Here is a 17812-nt window from a genome sequence, read left to right as displayed (position 1 = left end):
ACAAGCATTAACTGACACTAAAGTCCATGAACTGCCTCATGAGCTGGAGGCTGGCTCAGCAAACCACACCGAGGAGGTCCAAAAGAGAAAGAAGACCACTTGAACGCTTTAAGGACTATGTGCCCTGAACCCAACATGTTAAAGGCATCGTGAAGAAAGCACATCAGTGCCCATACTTCCTCAGGAGTTTGTGGAGGTTTGGTATGAAACCAGAAAATCTGGCAAATTTTTACAGATGTGTGGTGGAAAATGAGCTGACTGGCTGCATCAAGGTATGGGGACATCAATACCCTGAAGCATAAAACCCTCCAAAAGGTAACGGTACAGCCCAGGACATCACAGGCAAAATCCACCCCATTATCGCAAACATTTACAGGGAACATTGCCGTTGGAGAGCAGCAGCAATCATCAAGGATCAACACGATCCAGGACACGCTCTGATCTCACTGCTGCCATCAGGAAAGAGGTATAGATGCCGCAAGACACGCACCACCAGGTTCAGGAACAGATGCTTACCCCTCCACCATTAGACTCCTCAACAACAAACTCAATCAGGAACTCATTTAAGGACTCCTACTTTTGCACTTTATTGATTTTTTAAAATATTCTCTGTATTGCATAGTTTGCTTACATTCTGTTTACAGTTCTTTATTTGTTTAAATGTATACGCTGTGTACTGATTTTTTTTTTGCACTACCAATAAGTGGTAATTCTGCATTGCCCGCAGGAAAAAGAATCTCAGGGTTGTATGTGATGTCAAGTATGTACTCTGACAATAAATCTAAAAGGTAGCAGTGAGAAGAGGTTGTGATGTGGGTGGTTGGAGACATAAGACATAGGAGTAGGAGTAGGCCATTCGGCCCATTGTGTCTACTCCACCATGAGCTGATCCATTCTCTCACTCAGACCCACTCCCCTGCCTTCACTCCATAAGCTTTGATACGCTAACTATTCATATACCTATTAGTCTCTGCTTTAAATACACCCAACAACTTGGCCTCCATAGCCGCCATGGTAGCAAATTCCAGAGGTTCACTACTCTCTGGCTAAATAAATTCTTCCGCATCTTGAAGTTATGCCCTCTTGTCCTAGATTTCCTCCACCATGTGAAACAACATTGCCTCATCTACTCAGTCCAGGTCTTTCAACATTCAAATGCCTATATGAGGGTCCCCCTCATTCTTCTCAACTCCAAGCAGTACAGTTGAAGAGCCATTAAAAGTTCCTCATATGCTAATCGCTTCATTCCAGGAATAATTCTGTAATTCTTTCATGATGGCTACCTTCTTGAGCCAGAACCTCACATATATGTCTGCAATGGATAGGAGATCAGAGCTTGTGATGGACCTGGTTATGTTTGTTACCTTCTGTGTTCCTGAGCACTCGAATTACCAAACTAGGCTCTGATGCCACCTTGGCAGATCAGAAATTTGAATGGGGAGTTTGACAACTGAACTTTTGATAAAGCAGTCACTGACTAATTGTAGCCAGTAAATTACAAAGTCTGAATCAATGTAAAATGATTTTGCTTTTGTAGAGACACAAATATTTAAATTTTAAAAAAAATTAAATTTAGACATACAGCACAGTATCAAGCCATTTCGGCCCATGAGACTGTGCCTTCCAATTTACACTCCATTAACCTACATTCCTGGTTAGTTTTGAACGGTGGGAGGAAACCGGAGTCCCCAGAGAAAACCCACGCAGACATGGGGAAAACATACAAATTCTTTACAGACAATGCAGGATTCAAACTTCAGTCCTGATTGCTGGCGCACTAACTGCTTCGCCAACTATACCGTGTTGGTATAAAAAAGCAATTAAATTTTGACAAGGAATATTTTCATATTGTTCCACCTTCCTACTTTATAAATGAAACTTGTTGCAATCAGAAAGATAGCAAGTATTCCAACACGCTCTGTGAGGACAGAGAGAAAGAGAGCAAAACAGACAGACATTGACAGAGAGATAGTGTGACGGATTATGCATATTTTATATTGTATACAGATATGTTTTAAAAGGAAATAAATTGTGGCAGGTTTTTTAGTGTAGATGACATAAAAACACTTCAAAACAGATCTCATTTAAAATGCCAAAGCACTGCTGAAGCCAGACAATCCAGGCTCCGGGTGCCTTTGCAAAAACTTTGAAGAATGCCTATAAGAATCTCAGAGTTGTATGTGACGTCATGTATGTACTCTGACAATAAATCTAAAAGGTAGCAGTGAGAAGAGATTGTGATGTGAGTGGTTGGAGACATAAGACCATAAGATATAGGAGCAGGAGTAGGTGTTAATTGGACATGCTGTGGAGCAATGGTTTATTGTTTTGGAAAGCAACAGATGAACGAACTCAGAAGATTAGGTCTGGTGCTGCAGTATGAGTGCAGTTTGCTGTTCTAAGAGGGTTATGTGGTTTTTATGTGTGTGTGTGTGTGTGTGTGTGTGTGTGTGTGTGTGTGTGTGTGTGTGTGTGTGTGTGAGAGAGAGAGAGAGAGAGAGAGAGAGAGAGAGAGAGAGAATTCAGTTCTACAGTCAGCAGCAACAGCTGGGACTGGAACAGGACAAGCTGGCAAGCTTGTGGGAAAACCCCATTTTGAAGACGGGTTGAGAGTTCTTAGTTCAGCCTGGTCTAAGCCATTGTAGTCCATATAAAAGGAGATGGCTGGCTGCATAATGTTTCACTTGAAATAAGGGAAGCAAAAAGTAACTCTGTGATGACCTGAAAGAAAGAGGTTACCATCTGGAAAACCCTGATGGGGTAAGTTTCTTCAGCAAGACACTGAAGTGGCTGATCTAAAGGAATCAGTTGTAGCACCAAAGCCTGGTGAAATTCTGTGCTCAGTATATGAATTGCCTGAAACCAGTAAACTTGGAGGGGTGAGAAGTGAGATTGGACTCTGAATCAAAGAACTTTTCTGAACTTACACATGCATTACATACACGTGCACTTAGAATTAGAAGGGGTTTAAGTTAGGTTAAGTTAATAGTAATAAGTTAAAGTTTGATCCTGTTTTAATGTTTAAAGATAATTAAAAGTAATTTTTGTTTAAGTAACCATTTGTCTTGGCAAATTTCTATTGCTGCTGGGTTTTGGGGTCCTCTGGGCTCATAACAATGGATAAAGGTGAAAAAAATCTATTATTTGGTATTTACTTATACCAACAATGAAGAATTTGCTCAAATTAAAAATACTTCAGCTTAAATCAGAAAACATGGGAATTTTCACTTCACCTCGGCACATAGCCCATGCCTCTCTGTCACACTTCTCTCCACTGGTTCTCAATTCAAACAAGTTGTATTCTTCAAAACTCAAAAGGCCATTGCCATCTAAATCGATGACTTCGAAGACGTCTGATAGAGCAACCCTAATCAAAGGAAAAGAGGAAAATGCATTATTAAAATACAGAGCAAACCTTACCTACTCTGCCACTTGCATCCACAAAAACTCAACATATTTCCCCCTTCAGATGCCTAATTATGTGGGTTCTAAGCCCCTTGTTATTATATCTGTTAAAGTCAGGAATTACCAAAGTAAAACAAAAGCAAAAAATACTGAACAAATGAGCACTCAGATAATGTGCAGGCTCGTTGAAGGTAGCATGTCTTGCATCTTATTTTTGTCTGTAAATGATCAAAGGAATTAATGTGAAATGTGAAGATTAAAAAAGCATTTGAACAATATGTTCAAATTATAGGATAATCAGTTATCAGTTTATCTGGTTATATTTTAACTTCTGCCATTTTTGGGTAATTCAGTAAAACCCTAGTGTTGGACATCTACAGAGATTGGTAGATGCTAGATAAGTGTATTTTCTGGTTGATTAAGACATAATATTTAACTAATAAAACTGCATTCAGAATAAACAGCTTAAAAGACAAAAATATTATACTGTACTTAACTGAACAAACTTCACTTGCATAAATATATACAACTTAAAGCATTTTAATTTATTTTCAGTCACATTCTTTGAATACATTTAACCATTGTTGCATCTGCAGGTTCTTCCCACTCCACAGAGCCACCCAAAATAAAAACAATTAACAATATATATATAATTAAACACCCCCTCCCCCAAACCTCTGACTGGGGTTACTCTTAAAAAAACAGGGATAAGGAGACACTTTGACAGTCACCCCAACATTGACTAGCATCAACCAGCTCTTCATCCTGGGCAATGCCATTTTATTCAAATACAACTTTATTCAAATAGCTGCAACGAGCAAAACACAACCAAGGCACTCCGCTGGCCGAATATTTGCTCCCATCTTCACCAAAGGTTTACGTGTAACTTCAGAGAACACTTACTTTTACAATTTTAAATTTACATATTTTACCTATTATTTTATTTATTTTAATCTTTACAATTTATTTTCTTCAGTTTTTTTTACCAATTGCTTGAGGCTGCCAGTTGCTTGAATTCCGATACTAGGATTTTACTATATCTATTTAGAATTCTCTTTAACACGATTATTTTGGTTCTTCCACTACTAACCTTTGTAGACAGTTCCAGGTGCCTACCATCTGTAGAGATGAGCATGGTGTTGTGATAAAGAGGTATTAAACTAGTTTGTTTACTTATTTTCTCTTTGAGAAGCTGCATCACCAGCGATATATTTCTGACTTTCAAAAAAAATTTCCTAACTTCTAACACTGATTTTTTTTTAAATATTCTGCAAATTATAACTTTAGATTTAAACATATAGCACAATAACAGGTCATTATGGTCTATGAGTCTGTACTGCCCAATTTACACCCAATTAATCTACATCCCCATAATGCTTCGAATGATGAGAGGAAACTGGTGCCTCCGGGGAATACCCACGCTGACATAGGAGAATGTACCAACTCCATACAGACAGCGTGGAATTCCAACCCTGGTCCCATCACTAGCGCTGTAAAGGCGGTACATTAACCGCTACGCCAACCGCACTGGTTATATATTTTAAGTATCATACTTATTAAAAGAAAAACTCTTACCGGAATTCCTTGGTGAGCATTAGGTCACCGTTTTCTCTGTGGACCAGCTTGGCTTCGTGAATGACTGATTTACGCTGTTTCTTTAATTTGCAGCCAGAAGTGAATGGGATGACATGATACACTCCTGAACGAAGCTCTCCTTTCCATCCAAATCTCTGTAACATGGTATTAAAACATATACTAGATATCACATCATTCAGAATCAAATTTTGTTTAACAGCATTTGCTAAACAGCATTTTCTATATCTACAAATATTTTGTACTGGTGGTGGGTCAAAGTATTCTTACACCGGAGAAAACTAAAAACAAATTTAAACTAGTTTGACATTTCTTTATATCCAGATATAGTGTCAGAGTTTTAAAGAACTAAAACTGGCCCTTCGGCCGAACTTGTCCATCCTTTTTTTACTAAAATTAATTTTTTTTTAACCATACATGGATTCAAGTAAATTTCAAAATGCAAATTTCAAATAGATGATGATAATACCCCAAAACTCCCCTCCCCTACATCCCAAGAAAAGAAAAAAGAAAGTACATAATTAAGTGTTAGAATAGAAGATAGAAAGGAATAAAAATGAGAATGGACTGCTGAAAGTATGAAACACCCATGTTGTCTAAAATTCCTATCTATTTCATCATTAATAAGGTTACACACAGGTCTTAAAGGCTAAAAAGAACATTTAGGAATCTAAAAAAATTAAAAATTTAATCCTATTTTTTGTAGATACGGCTGCTAAATTTGTAAAAATATATCATTATAGTGAGGTCACTATGGCTACAGCTAGGTAATAGCTCTCAGTTATAACCCTAAGGCTGTAACTCGAATCCGCAGGAGAAGAAAGACACACATAGGTAGAGCGTATTCGACACTAAGCTTAGTCAGTGGCAGCTCTGTCTTTTGTGGTCAGCTCGACCATGTCACCATCAGAGTGTGGCTTGAGCAGGCCAGCTGCTGATTGGTTACTTTGGATGCCCGGACCCTGCAATCCAATGGCGGTGATTGGCCAGTTTCACTGCTCTGCCGGCAGCCTATGGAATCGAGCGCTTCATCCTGCTCGATGCTCTGCTGGTCGCCATGTTCGATGGCTATTTCCTGTATTGGCCTGAGGTGCAGGCAGCAGGCCGCGACACAACCTCCCCCCCCCGAACTGGCGATGGGGGCACTGTTTTTAGGAGGCCAGCCTCTGCGCTGTGGGGTCGGGTGAGTGATGATCTGGTCAAAGTCCAAGTAGGCCGGTTTCAACCAATCGAATGTGAAAGTCACTTCCCAATGTCCAAAACACTGGTGGAGTCGTTGTGCCTGAGGTCATGGTATGGCTCCTTGTAGAGCTCCTTCTACAGGCTGCTGTAGTGGTGGCCAGTGAGCCCCACGCTGAACAAACACATATTTACAGTCAGTAAAGTTCTTTGGGACATAAGTACAGGGTTGGCTGTGGGGTCTAGGTTTAGCAGGGGCCAGGGTGCCTAGGTGCACGCGTAGTCGGGACAATGTGGTCACTGGGGATCCCCCAAGTCCTCAGGGGCTATCATGAATTCACCTGGTATAACTAGGGGTGCACCATAGACTAACCCAGCAGAGAATGCCTCAAGGTCCTCCTCAGATGTGGTGCAGATGCCTAACAGGACCCAAGTGAGTTTGTCAGCCCAGTTAGGTCCAGTAAGCTGTGCCATTAAGGCTGCCTGAATGTGGAACATCTCCACAAACCCAGGACCCCTGTCCAATGTAAGGTGTTTGGGGACACCGAAACACGCTATCCAAGTGTTGAGTAAAGCCCGTGCGCATGCTTCTGTAGAAGCCTCTGATAGTGGCACCGCCACCTCAGGTCATCCAGTCAACCATAGTAAGAAGGTGGCTGAAGCGGAGACATGCTGGCTTGAGTGTCTATTGTGGAGCTTTGATATGAGTCTGGATTTTGAATGACTGGTACTGAGTACAAGTCCTGGCCCACCGGGCGACCACTTTGCGGAGGCCTTGGCAGACATACCTGTTCACCACCATTTTGACTGTCGTCCTGATGGTGGGCTGAGTAAATTTGTGGACCGAGTCGAAAACCTGCTTCTTCCATGCAGCCGGAATGACAGGGCGAGGTTTACCCATCAAGGTGTTGCAGAGCAGCGTGCGAATTTCAGGGGTGATCTGGATGTCCTCCAGTTATAAGTCAGTGAGCGCTGTCCGGTACGCCAGAATGTCAGGGACTGCTTGCTGTGCATCAGCTCGGGCTGCGTAGTTGATGCCAGGGGTAGGGTCGTGAACCGCCAAGATAGCCAGATGGGATTTTCCGGCTATGTGTTCAATGTTCGTTGTAAATTCAGAAATGTAGGATAGGTGCCGCTGTTGCCTGGCTGACCACGGATCTGACACCTTACTGAAGGCGAAGGTAAGGGGTTTGTGGTCCGTATAAATTTTGAACTTCCTGCCCTCCAGGAAGTAACAAAAGTGCCGAATTGCCAGGTATAAGGCTAACAGTTCTCTATCACTGTATTTGAGCTCTGGTGGCCTAAGGTGTTCACTGAAAAAGGCCAGTGGTTGCCACTGTTCATTCACCAGTTGCTCAAGTACATCCCCGACTGCTGTGCTGGAGGCGTCTGTCATGAGGGCGGCCGGGCCTCATGGGTGCATGAGAAGGGTGGCATTGGCCAGGGGGTTTTTGGTAGCCTGGAAGGTCTCGGTCTCCTCCTGAGTCCATTGTATGTTTTTACTGGGTCCTGCCATGAGGGGAAAGAGTGGGCTCATGATGCGGGCCGCTGCAGGTATTAAGTGGCAATAAAAATTAACCATACCTGCAAACTCTTGTAGTCTCTTCACTATTGATGGCATGCGGAAAGAGTGAATAGCATCCACCATTGAAGGTAACGGTCTGGTTCCATGTTGATCGTTACAACGGCCCAAGAAGTCAATAGTCTCTCAGCCAAACTGACACTTGGCTGGGTTGATAGTTAGGCTGAAATCGCTCAGCCTGGAGAATAATTGTTTTAAGTGGGCAGCATGCTCCGTGCGGATGTGGCTGGCAATTAAAATGTCACCAAGGTAGACGAAGGCAAAATGCAGATCCTGCCCCACTGCATCTATCGACCTCTGGACCATGTTGTATCCTGGTTGTATCATCTTAATAAACACTAAGAAAAGCTTGTAAGTTTGACAGCACAAATCTTTACTCACATTAGGTTACTGGTCATGTATTGCTACAATGTCACACTGAGCATGCTCACCACTCAAGTGTGATGTGGCTCTGACAGTCTTGTAGTGTTCATGCTCCAGCATAAAATAGTCCCAAGTTTCCTCAGTATATAACAGCAGCCCTTTGCAATTCCCCCATGGGGCCTCACAAGATGAAGGACGAACACAACGATTCAGCAGGCTGCATGAGGCCCAGCGCTGCCCTCCAATTGGCCACAACCAAAAGAGCTTAACTGGCCTATCAGGGAAAACGGATCACAAACACACCAATCAGTGCTGAGAGGGTTTTGACCACGCTCCTCAGCTGGAGAATAAAAACAGGGCTGTGAGCCCAATAAAGCTGAGTGTGTTAACTACACCCAACTGGAGTTTGTGTTGTTCTTTCTGGGAACAGCGTGTTCTTTCTAAGCTAACCTGCATACAGCTATAACTTTTCCTGTGCTATAGGCTGTGTAGACCCATAGCTACATAACCAACATTTTGGGCCTGAGCTTGTCATCAAGTTATCTAGGTAACTGCCTGAATCAAAAAGATTGGGGGGCAGGGGGAGGGACAGGAGCACACGCTCACAGTTAATAGGTGGATAAGGGAGGGAGGGGCACAAGAGAAAACAGGGGGATAGCTTTCTGAATGGTTAGGGAAGGGGGTGGAAAACTGGAGGAAAGGACATAATGGGATAGGGTAGAAAGGACTAGCAGAAACTGGAGAAGTTGATGTTAATGAAATCCGGTTGGAAAGTGGCCATACAGAATATTAGGTGTTACTCCTTCAATTTACGGATGGCCTTGGTTTGATAAGACATAGGAGCAGAAATAGGCTATTCAGCCCATCAAATATGCCCTGCCATTTAATCATGAGCTGATCTATTCTCCCACTCAGCTGCACTGCCTGGCCTTCTCCCCATAATCAAGAACCTATCAACTCTGCTTAAATACACCCAATGACCTGGTCTCCACAATCACATGTAGCAACAAATTCCACAGATTTACCACCCTCTGGCAGAAGGAATTCCTAAGCATTTCTTTTTTAAGCCAAGGGCCTAGAATCCTGAAGATGTGCCTGCTTGTCCTAAACTTCCCCACCATGGGAAACAACCTTTTTACATCAACTTTGTCCAGGCCTTGCAACATTCAAAATGTTTCAATGACATTACCCCCTCAATTTCTTAAATTCCAACGTATACAAGGCAAGAGCTATCAAACGCTCTTCATATGATAATTATTTTATTCCTGGAATCATCCCATTGAACCTCTTTTGAATCCTCTCCCAGTCTGCGTCCAGTCTCTCTGATGTAATGAAGGCCACCACGGGAGCACCGGGTGCAGTTGATGACCACCACACTGCCAAACCAGAGCCACCTGTAAATTGGAGAAGCAGTCAGATGAGTGTTGGGTATAACATAAAAGAAGAGTGGATTATCAATTCTCGAAAGCCCTGTTTTAGCATTTATATCTGCCAGTTTGTCACGTCAGTGTTTGGCAAGTAAAAGAATGGGTTCGAGGACTCAGCAGGTCAGTGTCCTTTATGTAGCAAAGGCAGAGATGCATCACTGACGTTTCGGGCTTGAACCCTTCATCAAAGTATGGCACCTAATATTCCGTCTGGATAGCATTAACATGGATTTCTCCAGTTTCTGCTAGACCATTCACCATCCCCCCCCCCCCCCCTCTTCCCTATCCATCTGTCCTTTCCTCCAGTTATCCATCCCTTTCCATTTCCATTCAGAAAGCTAAGTCCCTTCCCCTGTTTTCTCTTGTGCCCTCCCTCCCTTATCCACATATTACCTCTTACCTTTGGGTATGTGATCCTCTCCCTGCTTCTCCCACCCCACCACTGTTTTATTTAGGTGTGTGTCTACATTTTGCTCATATCTTGATGAAGGGCTCAGGCTCGAAACATTGGTTATGCATCTTTGTTAGACAAAGTACTCTGTATGACACGCTGTTTCTCCAGTATTGTGTTTTACTATAATCACTGCGTCTGCAGATTTTTAGTGTTTCACTCAAATCCATGGTGTGTCCCTTCTGACAAAACAGTTGATTACAATTGTTCATGCAATAGATTATAACTGGTTCAGTTGACATGAACCAAATCTTTAATAAAAAGAGTCTCAGCAGGTCAAACAGTGTCCGTTATATATAGCAATGACAAAGATACATAACTGACATTTTGGGCTTGATCCCTTCATCAAAGTATACTTTGATGTCATACTTTGATGAAGGGTTCAAGCCCAAAACGTCAGTTATGTATCTCTGCCTTTGCTACATAAAGGACACTGTTTGACCTGCTGAGTCCTCGAACCCATTCTTTTACTTGCCAAACACTGACGTGACAAACTGGCAGATATAAATGCTAAAATAGGGCTTTCGAGAATTGATAACTCACTCTTCTTTTATGTTATACCCAACACTCATCTGACTGCCAAATGAAGATAAAACTTCACTCACCCAGTTCATGTTAAAAAAAATAGCTTCTTTGGCAAGTAACCTATGGTATTTATATCTTCTTATTCTACTGGTGCTTGAAATGCATCAGTAATAGTCAGATAATATAATGCTGTATTTAAATTGGCTTGATATTATAAGAAATTTTTTTTTAATTCTATAAATATCACATGGAAGAAAGATCATGAAATTCTACTCTTTACGAGTCTCATTTAAGCCCAAGTTAAAGCTGGTGTCTTGCTCCAGTGTGAGCTTAAAAACAGTTCAATTCCCCCTCTATTTAAATTCACCTAAAAATGTTTCATATTACAGTGTCACATTAAATAAACGTGAAATAAAAGTGTGCTGGGCTAATAAAGTTACCTTCAGTTGTCAAGAAAATCTTAACATGTAGAAAAACAACATAGAAACAGACCCTATGGCCTGCCAACAGCTTTCAAAATCTTCAGGGAATCAAGGCCAAGAAGATGTACTATCGATCAGGTAGCCTGGATACAGGGTGCTCAGAGAAGGCAGTGTCATCTTCAACCACTCAGCATCCCGAAAGGGACTTACTTTTTTTTTCTTTCCTCAGAAAAGAAACTTAAAAACAAAATGAAACTGTTCTAATGTGAGTAAATAGGATGAGTTAAATGGGGAAAAAGCATGAACATAGTAGGAAGTTTCCATGCTGTGCAAATCAAAGTGATAGGAGACAGGAAGCTCAGGGTTACTCTTGTAGACTGAATGAAAATGTTGCATTTGTTCTTTTTTCCTCTCTCTGGCTTGAAAAAATAATGGTTCCTTTAAGATTTCTGCTTATCTTGGCTTGGGATTAATGCATCCCATCCAGAGGATTCTTCAAGGGATTTCACTTGAGAAAGGCAATATGCCCAAGGTTGCATTCTCTTGTATATCACGTTGTTTGGCTCTGACATGGACAGATGGTTACAAATGACCATTTTCATAATTAAAAACAATTTATTTATGTTATCCAAAATAAAATACTAGGTGCTTCTTGTGCCTCAAATGGTAATCCCAATAACTCATTTAGGAAATTTACACTTGTGCGATCAGTGGTTCATGCCAAGATGACTTAAATTGTTGTCAACATACTGGGTTGCTACTCTGTATTCTAAAGGAGAAGCCCAAAATCTAAAAAGAGATTATGCTTGGCTTTTCTGGAACCCCTCCCAGCCATGGTCAGAAAGCATGCCAATTATCACACCAATGAAGCACTAATGGATGGCCCAATAAGAAAAGAAAAAAAGGTGCAAGAAAGAGGCAAAGTGTGCCCAGATGAAGAGTAATTCCATTGATGATTTAGCTTCTGGGCATTAGGTGATGATGCCATACATTGTATAAAACACATATTGACCTCATGCACATTAATTGTCAACATTTTATCTCTCCATGTGTCAATTCTTTAGTCACTATATCCACATTTAAAGGCTGCATATATGTTGATAGTTCTGACCTCCTTTTCCCGTAATTCTGTGGCACACACAACTTCCAGAGCTTCAGAATCATCACCGTCCTTCAAAACATATAATGCAGTATCCACATTCATCCAGGGCGATAATTTTTCTGAGCAGCAGGAACAAATGTAGTTACTGAGATGCAGACTGTTTCATATGCAACAAAAAAGGAACAGTGTATAAAAAAAATTCTTCTACTGAAATTTGTGTTGGAAGTATGTCATTTTACAATTGTTAAATGGATAAAGATGTATTGTGTTGGGGAGAAGTTGTTTAGAATTCAAATAATCCAGGTTACAGCATGTTGAATAAAACATTTAAATATCAATAAGGTGTTCAAAATGGTTGGGGAATCATTTAAACATACTTTACAGGGAAATTATGAGGCAAAATTAGTCTACTTCCATTTCACATCATAAATAGTCCTGTCTGGAATTCTGCAACCATACCCAGCTAAATTCATAAAACCTGATGAAACTACAGAACACACATTTCTCATATAGTGAATGATTGAACAGGATGATTGATGTGCTGCCATTACAAAGATTTGTGAGGCTGCACCTGTCAAACAGAAGGGAACTTCCTTAGGATTAGTAAAATATGTATTAAAAACTCTACATTTTTAAAGGTAACAAAATGTATTGCCCTGCACTGTTTTATGCTATTAAATAATACATTCACATTCATTTCATGCATTTTCCAACCAGAACAGTAAAATGCAAAAAAAAGGATAAAATACATATTAGTCAGTGTAACATTGTGCAGATGCAGAACCAGCAGTTACAAACTTTTTAAAAATACTTACAACTTGGTCATTTCATTTCCTTTTGGTGAGAGGTTAACACCCATGGCCCTACCTCACTTAAACAAGCATTCTTCAAGTTTGAGGCCAAGACATGAGTATTGAAAGTCGTTTGACTATATGTGACATTGTAACTCAGTCTGATAATTTGTGCACAAAAGCATTTATATTTTTTTTCCACCACACATGGTTCATAATGAAGATATGGCTATCCTTATGCTCACAAAATATATCTAGCCTTAGAAGACTGGAGAGTAATCAGAAACATTAATCAAGATTATATTTTCCCTCCCAGAAGTCAGAGTGATGAGTTAAAAGAAAACAGTGATTACTAAGAAGGAAGAAAATGGCTTTTTCTGAATTATGAACGTAGATGAAACATACGAGGTGAGCTACACAGACCAAACTGACTCGTCTCATTCTTAATTATGTTCTTTAAGAGAAAGAGTACAACAGGGAATAAAGTAGACGATAAAAGATAGAAGGAAAAACACAAATCTGTGGGATGAATATATCATTGCTCTTTTTTTCCAAAGAGCACATTTTGCTGCAAATATGGAAACAACACAAAACAAAAATAAGCCTTGTATTCCTGGGTGATGTAAAATGACAAAATAGAATGATAATTACATATAGCAAAGGGCATTCCGCCCACATGGAATCACCCATCAAATATATCTTAATAATGTTGCATTCAGTAATTTATGCAAGTCCAGAGAATTTTCCTCCATTACTTCGAATTAGGTTTTACTCATTTGAAGCAGGTTCTCCAAGTATTATCTCCACAATTAAATACAGGGAGAAACATTGTCCATCCATGAGGATTTTGCGTTTTGTGCCCATACATACCTTTTTCTCATTTTTGGTAGAGTTATGATGCATACAGAAAATATTTGAAGCGTGCAGTTGGTCAGGCAGCATCAATAGAAACATTCATATTTCTGATCAATGATTTTATATCATTAGCCTGAAATGGTAATTCTGCTTCTCTCTCCACTGAGTTGCCTAGCTAGCAGAGCATTTTCAGCACTCATGATTGAGATATAATTATGAACAGAGCATACTACACACAATTTCTCATGAATAGTTGGAGAAAAGAGCCAAACAGAATACATAGCACTTTGTGCTGGTTCTCAGTTTCAACTTGATAGTTTTTGCCTCATGCCTATTTATACTTTTATGTTGCAGTACTTAAAGACATTTGATTGTTAAGCTTAGACACCTGCTCTTTCTTTTTCCATCAGAGTATCCTTTTAAATGTGTTCTTCAATAGTTTTATTGATCCAAATATTTATTGTCCATTTTCTCTTTGATGGATTTGAACAAATTGCATTTCCTGATGATCTTACAACTAATGGGCTTGATTTTAGAGCAAATTGCCAGCATGAGGGATTTGACACTATTTTCCTGCATAAGTGCCAGTTAGTTAGGGATTTTCATGTGTGAACACTCGTTCCAATCTGATTGGCAACTTCATGACCGATTTGCAGACTGTTTTCCTTGCAGGTACTTCTCAATGGAAGCTAATAAAGAAAGGTTACAAGCAGCAAGTTGGGCAGCTCATTGCTGAATGGCCAATTACTTAAAAGTGGGCATGCATTTCTATGAGAAGATTTTCTCTCAATAGTCATGCTCCATGGATACATGGTCAATAGGAAAGGTAATTCTGATGATAATTTAAGGAGTATTATTGTTTTAATTATCTAAACATTGATGTTGCAATATTTGATAAAGTATTGTTGTTCAAGTATCAATAGAAATACCTCCCAAGCAAATCCCTTATGTGGCCTCCCGCTTTGAACTGACAGCCTGTGATCAATGTCCCTCATAAACTAATTCAATTCTCTGTATATATATATATATATATATTTGGAACACATACAGCAAAATCCCTGTATCCAGTCGCCTATGAAAATTAGTAGATGCTGGGTAAGTGTATTTTCTGGTTGCCTGAGACTTACTCTTATAATAGCCTCCCGAAAGACAAACAATAATTATCCTTCCCCCTCCACCCCAAGTTTATAGATAAAGCCTCTAACTGGGGTGGCTGTAACTAAGTAGAGATAAGGAGACACTTTAAGAGAGTCACCCTAAAGGTGAGGGGCATCAACCAGCTCTTCATCCTGAGTGACACTATTACTTTATTCAAATAGCTACTATGAGCAAAGCACGACCAAGGCACTCTGCTGGCTGAATATTTGTTCCCATCTTCATACGGTATGTGCTACTTCAGATAACATTTATTTTAAAATTTTTAACTTATGTATTTTCACCTATTATTTCATTCTTATTTATTTTACATTTTTAAAATTTACTTTCCTTGATTTTTTTTGCCAGTTGCTTGAATTCCAGACACCGGGGATTTTACTGTACATGGATGGAGATTTGGGATGTCATCGGAGACACTATCAAACTTCTACAGGTGCACTGAAGAAAGTTGGTCGCATTATAGCCTGGTTTGGTAATTTAAGTACCTAGGAATGCAGAAAGCTCTAGAAGGTAACAAAAGTAACCAAATCCATCACAGGTGCTACCTTCAGCCAGAAGGTACAGAGCCCTGAAAACCAGGGCCTCTAAGCTTATGAATAATATCTTCCCAACAACTATCAGACTCTTGAGCATCCATTTGGTACACGAATCTGACAGCACAAAAGGACTGTCTGCACGATTTGAAGTCACTTTTTTTGTGCAACAGGATTATTCTGAATATTTATTATCTATCTCTGTTATGTATTTATTGTCTTTTTAATTCAATTAAGTTTACTAATAATAGCTTTTCTTTACAAGTTCCTGTTTGGTTGCAACATGTAAAAATTTCAGCACATATAAACAGTGGACAATGTGTTTGGCAATAAACTCAATCAACATTTTGTAGCTTTTTTAAAAACACATATTGCAGATGCATAATTTTTAATTCCATATCTCATATTAACATCATGGTAGTGATTTATGAATTGTGAAGACAAATTTCCATTACCCAACTTGCCATACATAGAGGTACACTGTAATCATTGTACCTTCTTTGACACATTAGGCCAAGAAGCAATTATGCATTCCAGTTTTAGACCATAAGGGAAAGGAGCAGAAATAAGCTATTCAGCCCATCAAGTCTGCCCTGACATTTAATCATGAGCTATTTCATTCTCCTACTCAACCCCATTGTCTGACCTTGCTAATCATGCCCCGGCTAATCAAGAACATATCAATCTATCTATGTCTTAAATACACCCAATGACCTTGGCCTCCACAATCATCTGTGGAAACAAATTCCACAGATTTACCAACCTGGCTAAAGAAATTTCTATTCGAAGCAGACACCCTTCAATCCTAAAGATGTGCCCTCTTATCCTGGACTCTCCCACTATGGGAAAATGTTTAATAAGATTCCCCCTCATTCTCCTAAATTCCAATGAATACAGGCCAAGAGCTGTTAAACGATCCTCATAAACTCTTGGTGCCTGCCACATTGACCACCACCAGTGGGCTGATATCGCCTCCAACCGTGCATCTTGGCGCCTCACAGTTTGGCGGGCAGCAACCACCTTTGAAGAAGACCGCAGAGCCCATCTCACTGACAAAAGACAAAGGAGGAAAAACCCAACACCCAACCCTAACCAACAATTTTCCCTTGCAACCGCTGCAACTGTGCCTGCCTGTCCCGCATCAGACTTGTCAGTCACCAACGAGCCTGCAGCAGACGTGGACATATCCCTCCATAAATCTTCGTCCGCGAAGCCAAGCCAAGCCATATGATAACCCTTACGTCTCCAAACCTCTTATATTGACTGGATTATTTCATCAGAATATCTTTTTTCATTTTATTTAAATGTAGCAAATGGGCTCCTTTCAATGGTGAAATGGTTTAAGGCAGATATCTAATTTGCAGTTTCAACAATTTTCAATGTTAAAAATATCAACCCACAATGGCTAGATTGTTTAAGAATATTTGAGAAACTATACCTTCATTTTGGCTGAGGTTTAATGGCCTGATGGTAAGCAAAATATTAGTTGTTTGCTGCAATTCCAGTTTATATTGATGACTAACAATTCCACCATCATCATCCAGGAAAAAGCATCCCTTTGACCAAGCATGTTGCCAGTTCTAAAATGAAAAGGTAAAAATATGAAAGATCATTTGAACAAAGCTGAACAATATGATTTTCTATTAATGTTCTTTGATTAATGCAGACACACCAAACTATCATTCTAATTTGAATATAATACAGCTTATTGAGAGTGGAATCTAGATGATGCTTAGTTATTAGTGGGATCACTTAAAATCTTACAAATTTTGAGATTTACAATGGCCTGAAATTTTCCTTCAATGTAATGATTTCTAATCTGGGTCATAACGATTAAAAAAAGATAACAAAGGCCCTTCCAAACTTCCATTATGCTTAAAAAAAGGTATAGCAGTAAAAATTCCTGAACCAATTTCTAGCAGTTACCAATTATTATTTTTAAAACATCATGGATGCAACAAATCATCCGTCTATTGTTCAAAGCATGTAAACTCATATTTAATTTGCAACATTAAAAAATCCTTTAAAATTAATTTTTAAAATATCTTGACCTTTAGGCAATAATTTTTTTTAGTTGAAATTGAGATCTTCTACATAGTTTACAAAATGCATTTGTAAATTTTGAAATGATCAACCCACACACTGAACTAGCAATACTCAACATCTCAAGGCTCCCTGTCAGAGATTGGAAGATATACTAACATGAATGCAAAATGTTGAGACACAGATATGTGACACTGGTTTTAAAAAAAATTTGAAGGAAAGTATTTGGAAAGAAGCATTTTTTCTAATCTTTTACAAATTAAAATGATATCTGTTCAAATAAATAAAATATACCAAGGCCAGAGTATGCCAGTCTTAATCAAAAAACAAACTAACTTCATAGAATCCTATTAATCGATGTCAAATTTCACTGTGGGAAACATAAC

General features: G+C 39.6%; 1 protein-coding gene across 3 annotated transcripts in view; it reads right to left on the bottom strand.

Annotated features, from left to right (window-relative positions):
- efcab7 (EF-hand calcium binding domain 7) overlaps nucleotides 1–17812 on the bottom strand; it is a 123192-nt gene that overhangs the window by 40634 nt on the left and 64746 nt on the right. For all 3 annotated transcript variants that reach the window (XM_069938322.1, XM_069938323.1, XM_069938321.1), the window contains 4 exons: nucleotides 16822–16963; nucleotides 12059–12168; nucleotides 4981–5135; nucleotides 3234–3367 (listed from right to left, as the gene is read on the bottom strand). In XM_069938322.1, coding sequence (XP_069794423.1) covers nucleotides 3234–3367; nucleotides 4981–5135; nucleotides 12059–12168; nucleotides 16822–16963 — 541 coding nt within the window. The remainder of the gene's footprint in view (nucleotides 1–3233; nucleotides 3368–4980; nucleotides 5136–12058; nucleotides 12169–16821; nucleotides 16964–17812) is intronic.

This window comes from Narcine bancroftii, chromosome 5, assembly GCF_036971445.1.
Source record: "Narcine bancroftii isolate sNarBan1 chromosome 5, sNarBan1.hap1, whole genome shotgun sequence".
Taxonomy (NCBI): domain Eukaryota; kingdom Metazoa; phylum Chordata; class Chondrichthyes; order Torpediniformes; family Narcinidae; genus Narcine; species Narcine bancroftii.
The sequence above is the reverse complement of the archived record's forward strand: the minus strand, read 5'-3'. Positions and strand labels throughout refer to the sequence as shown.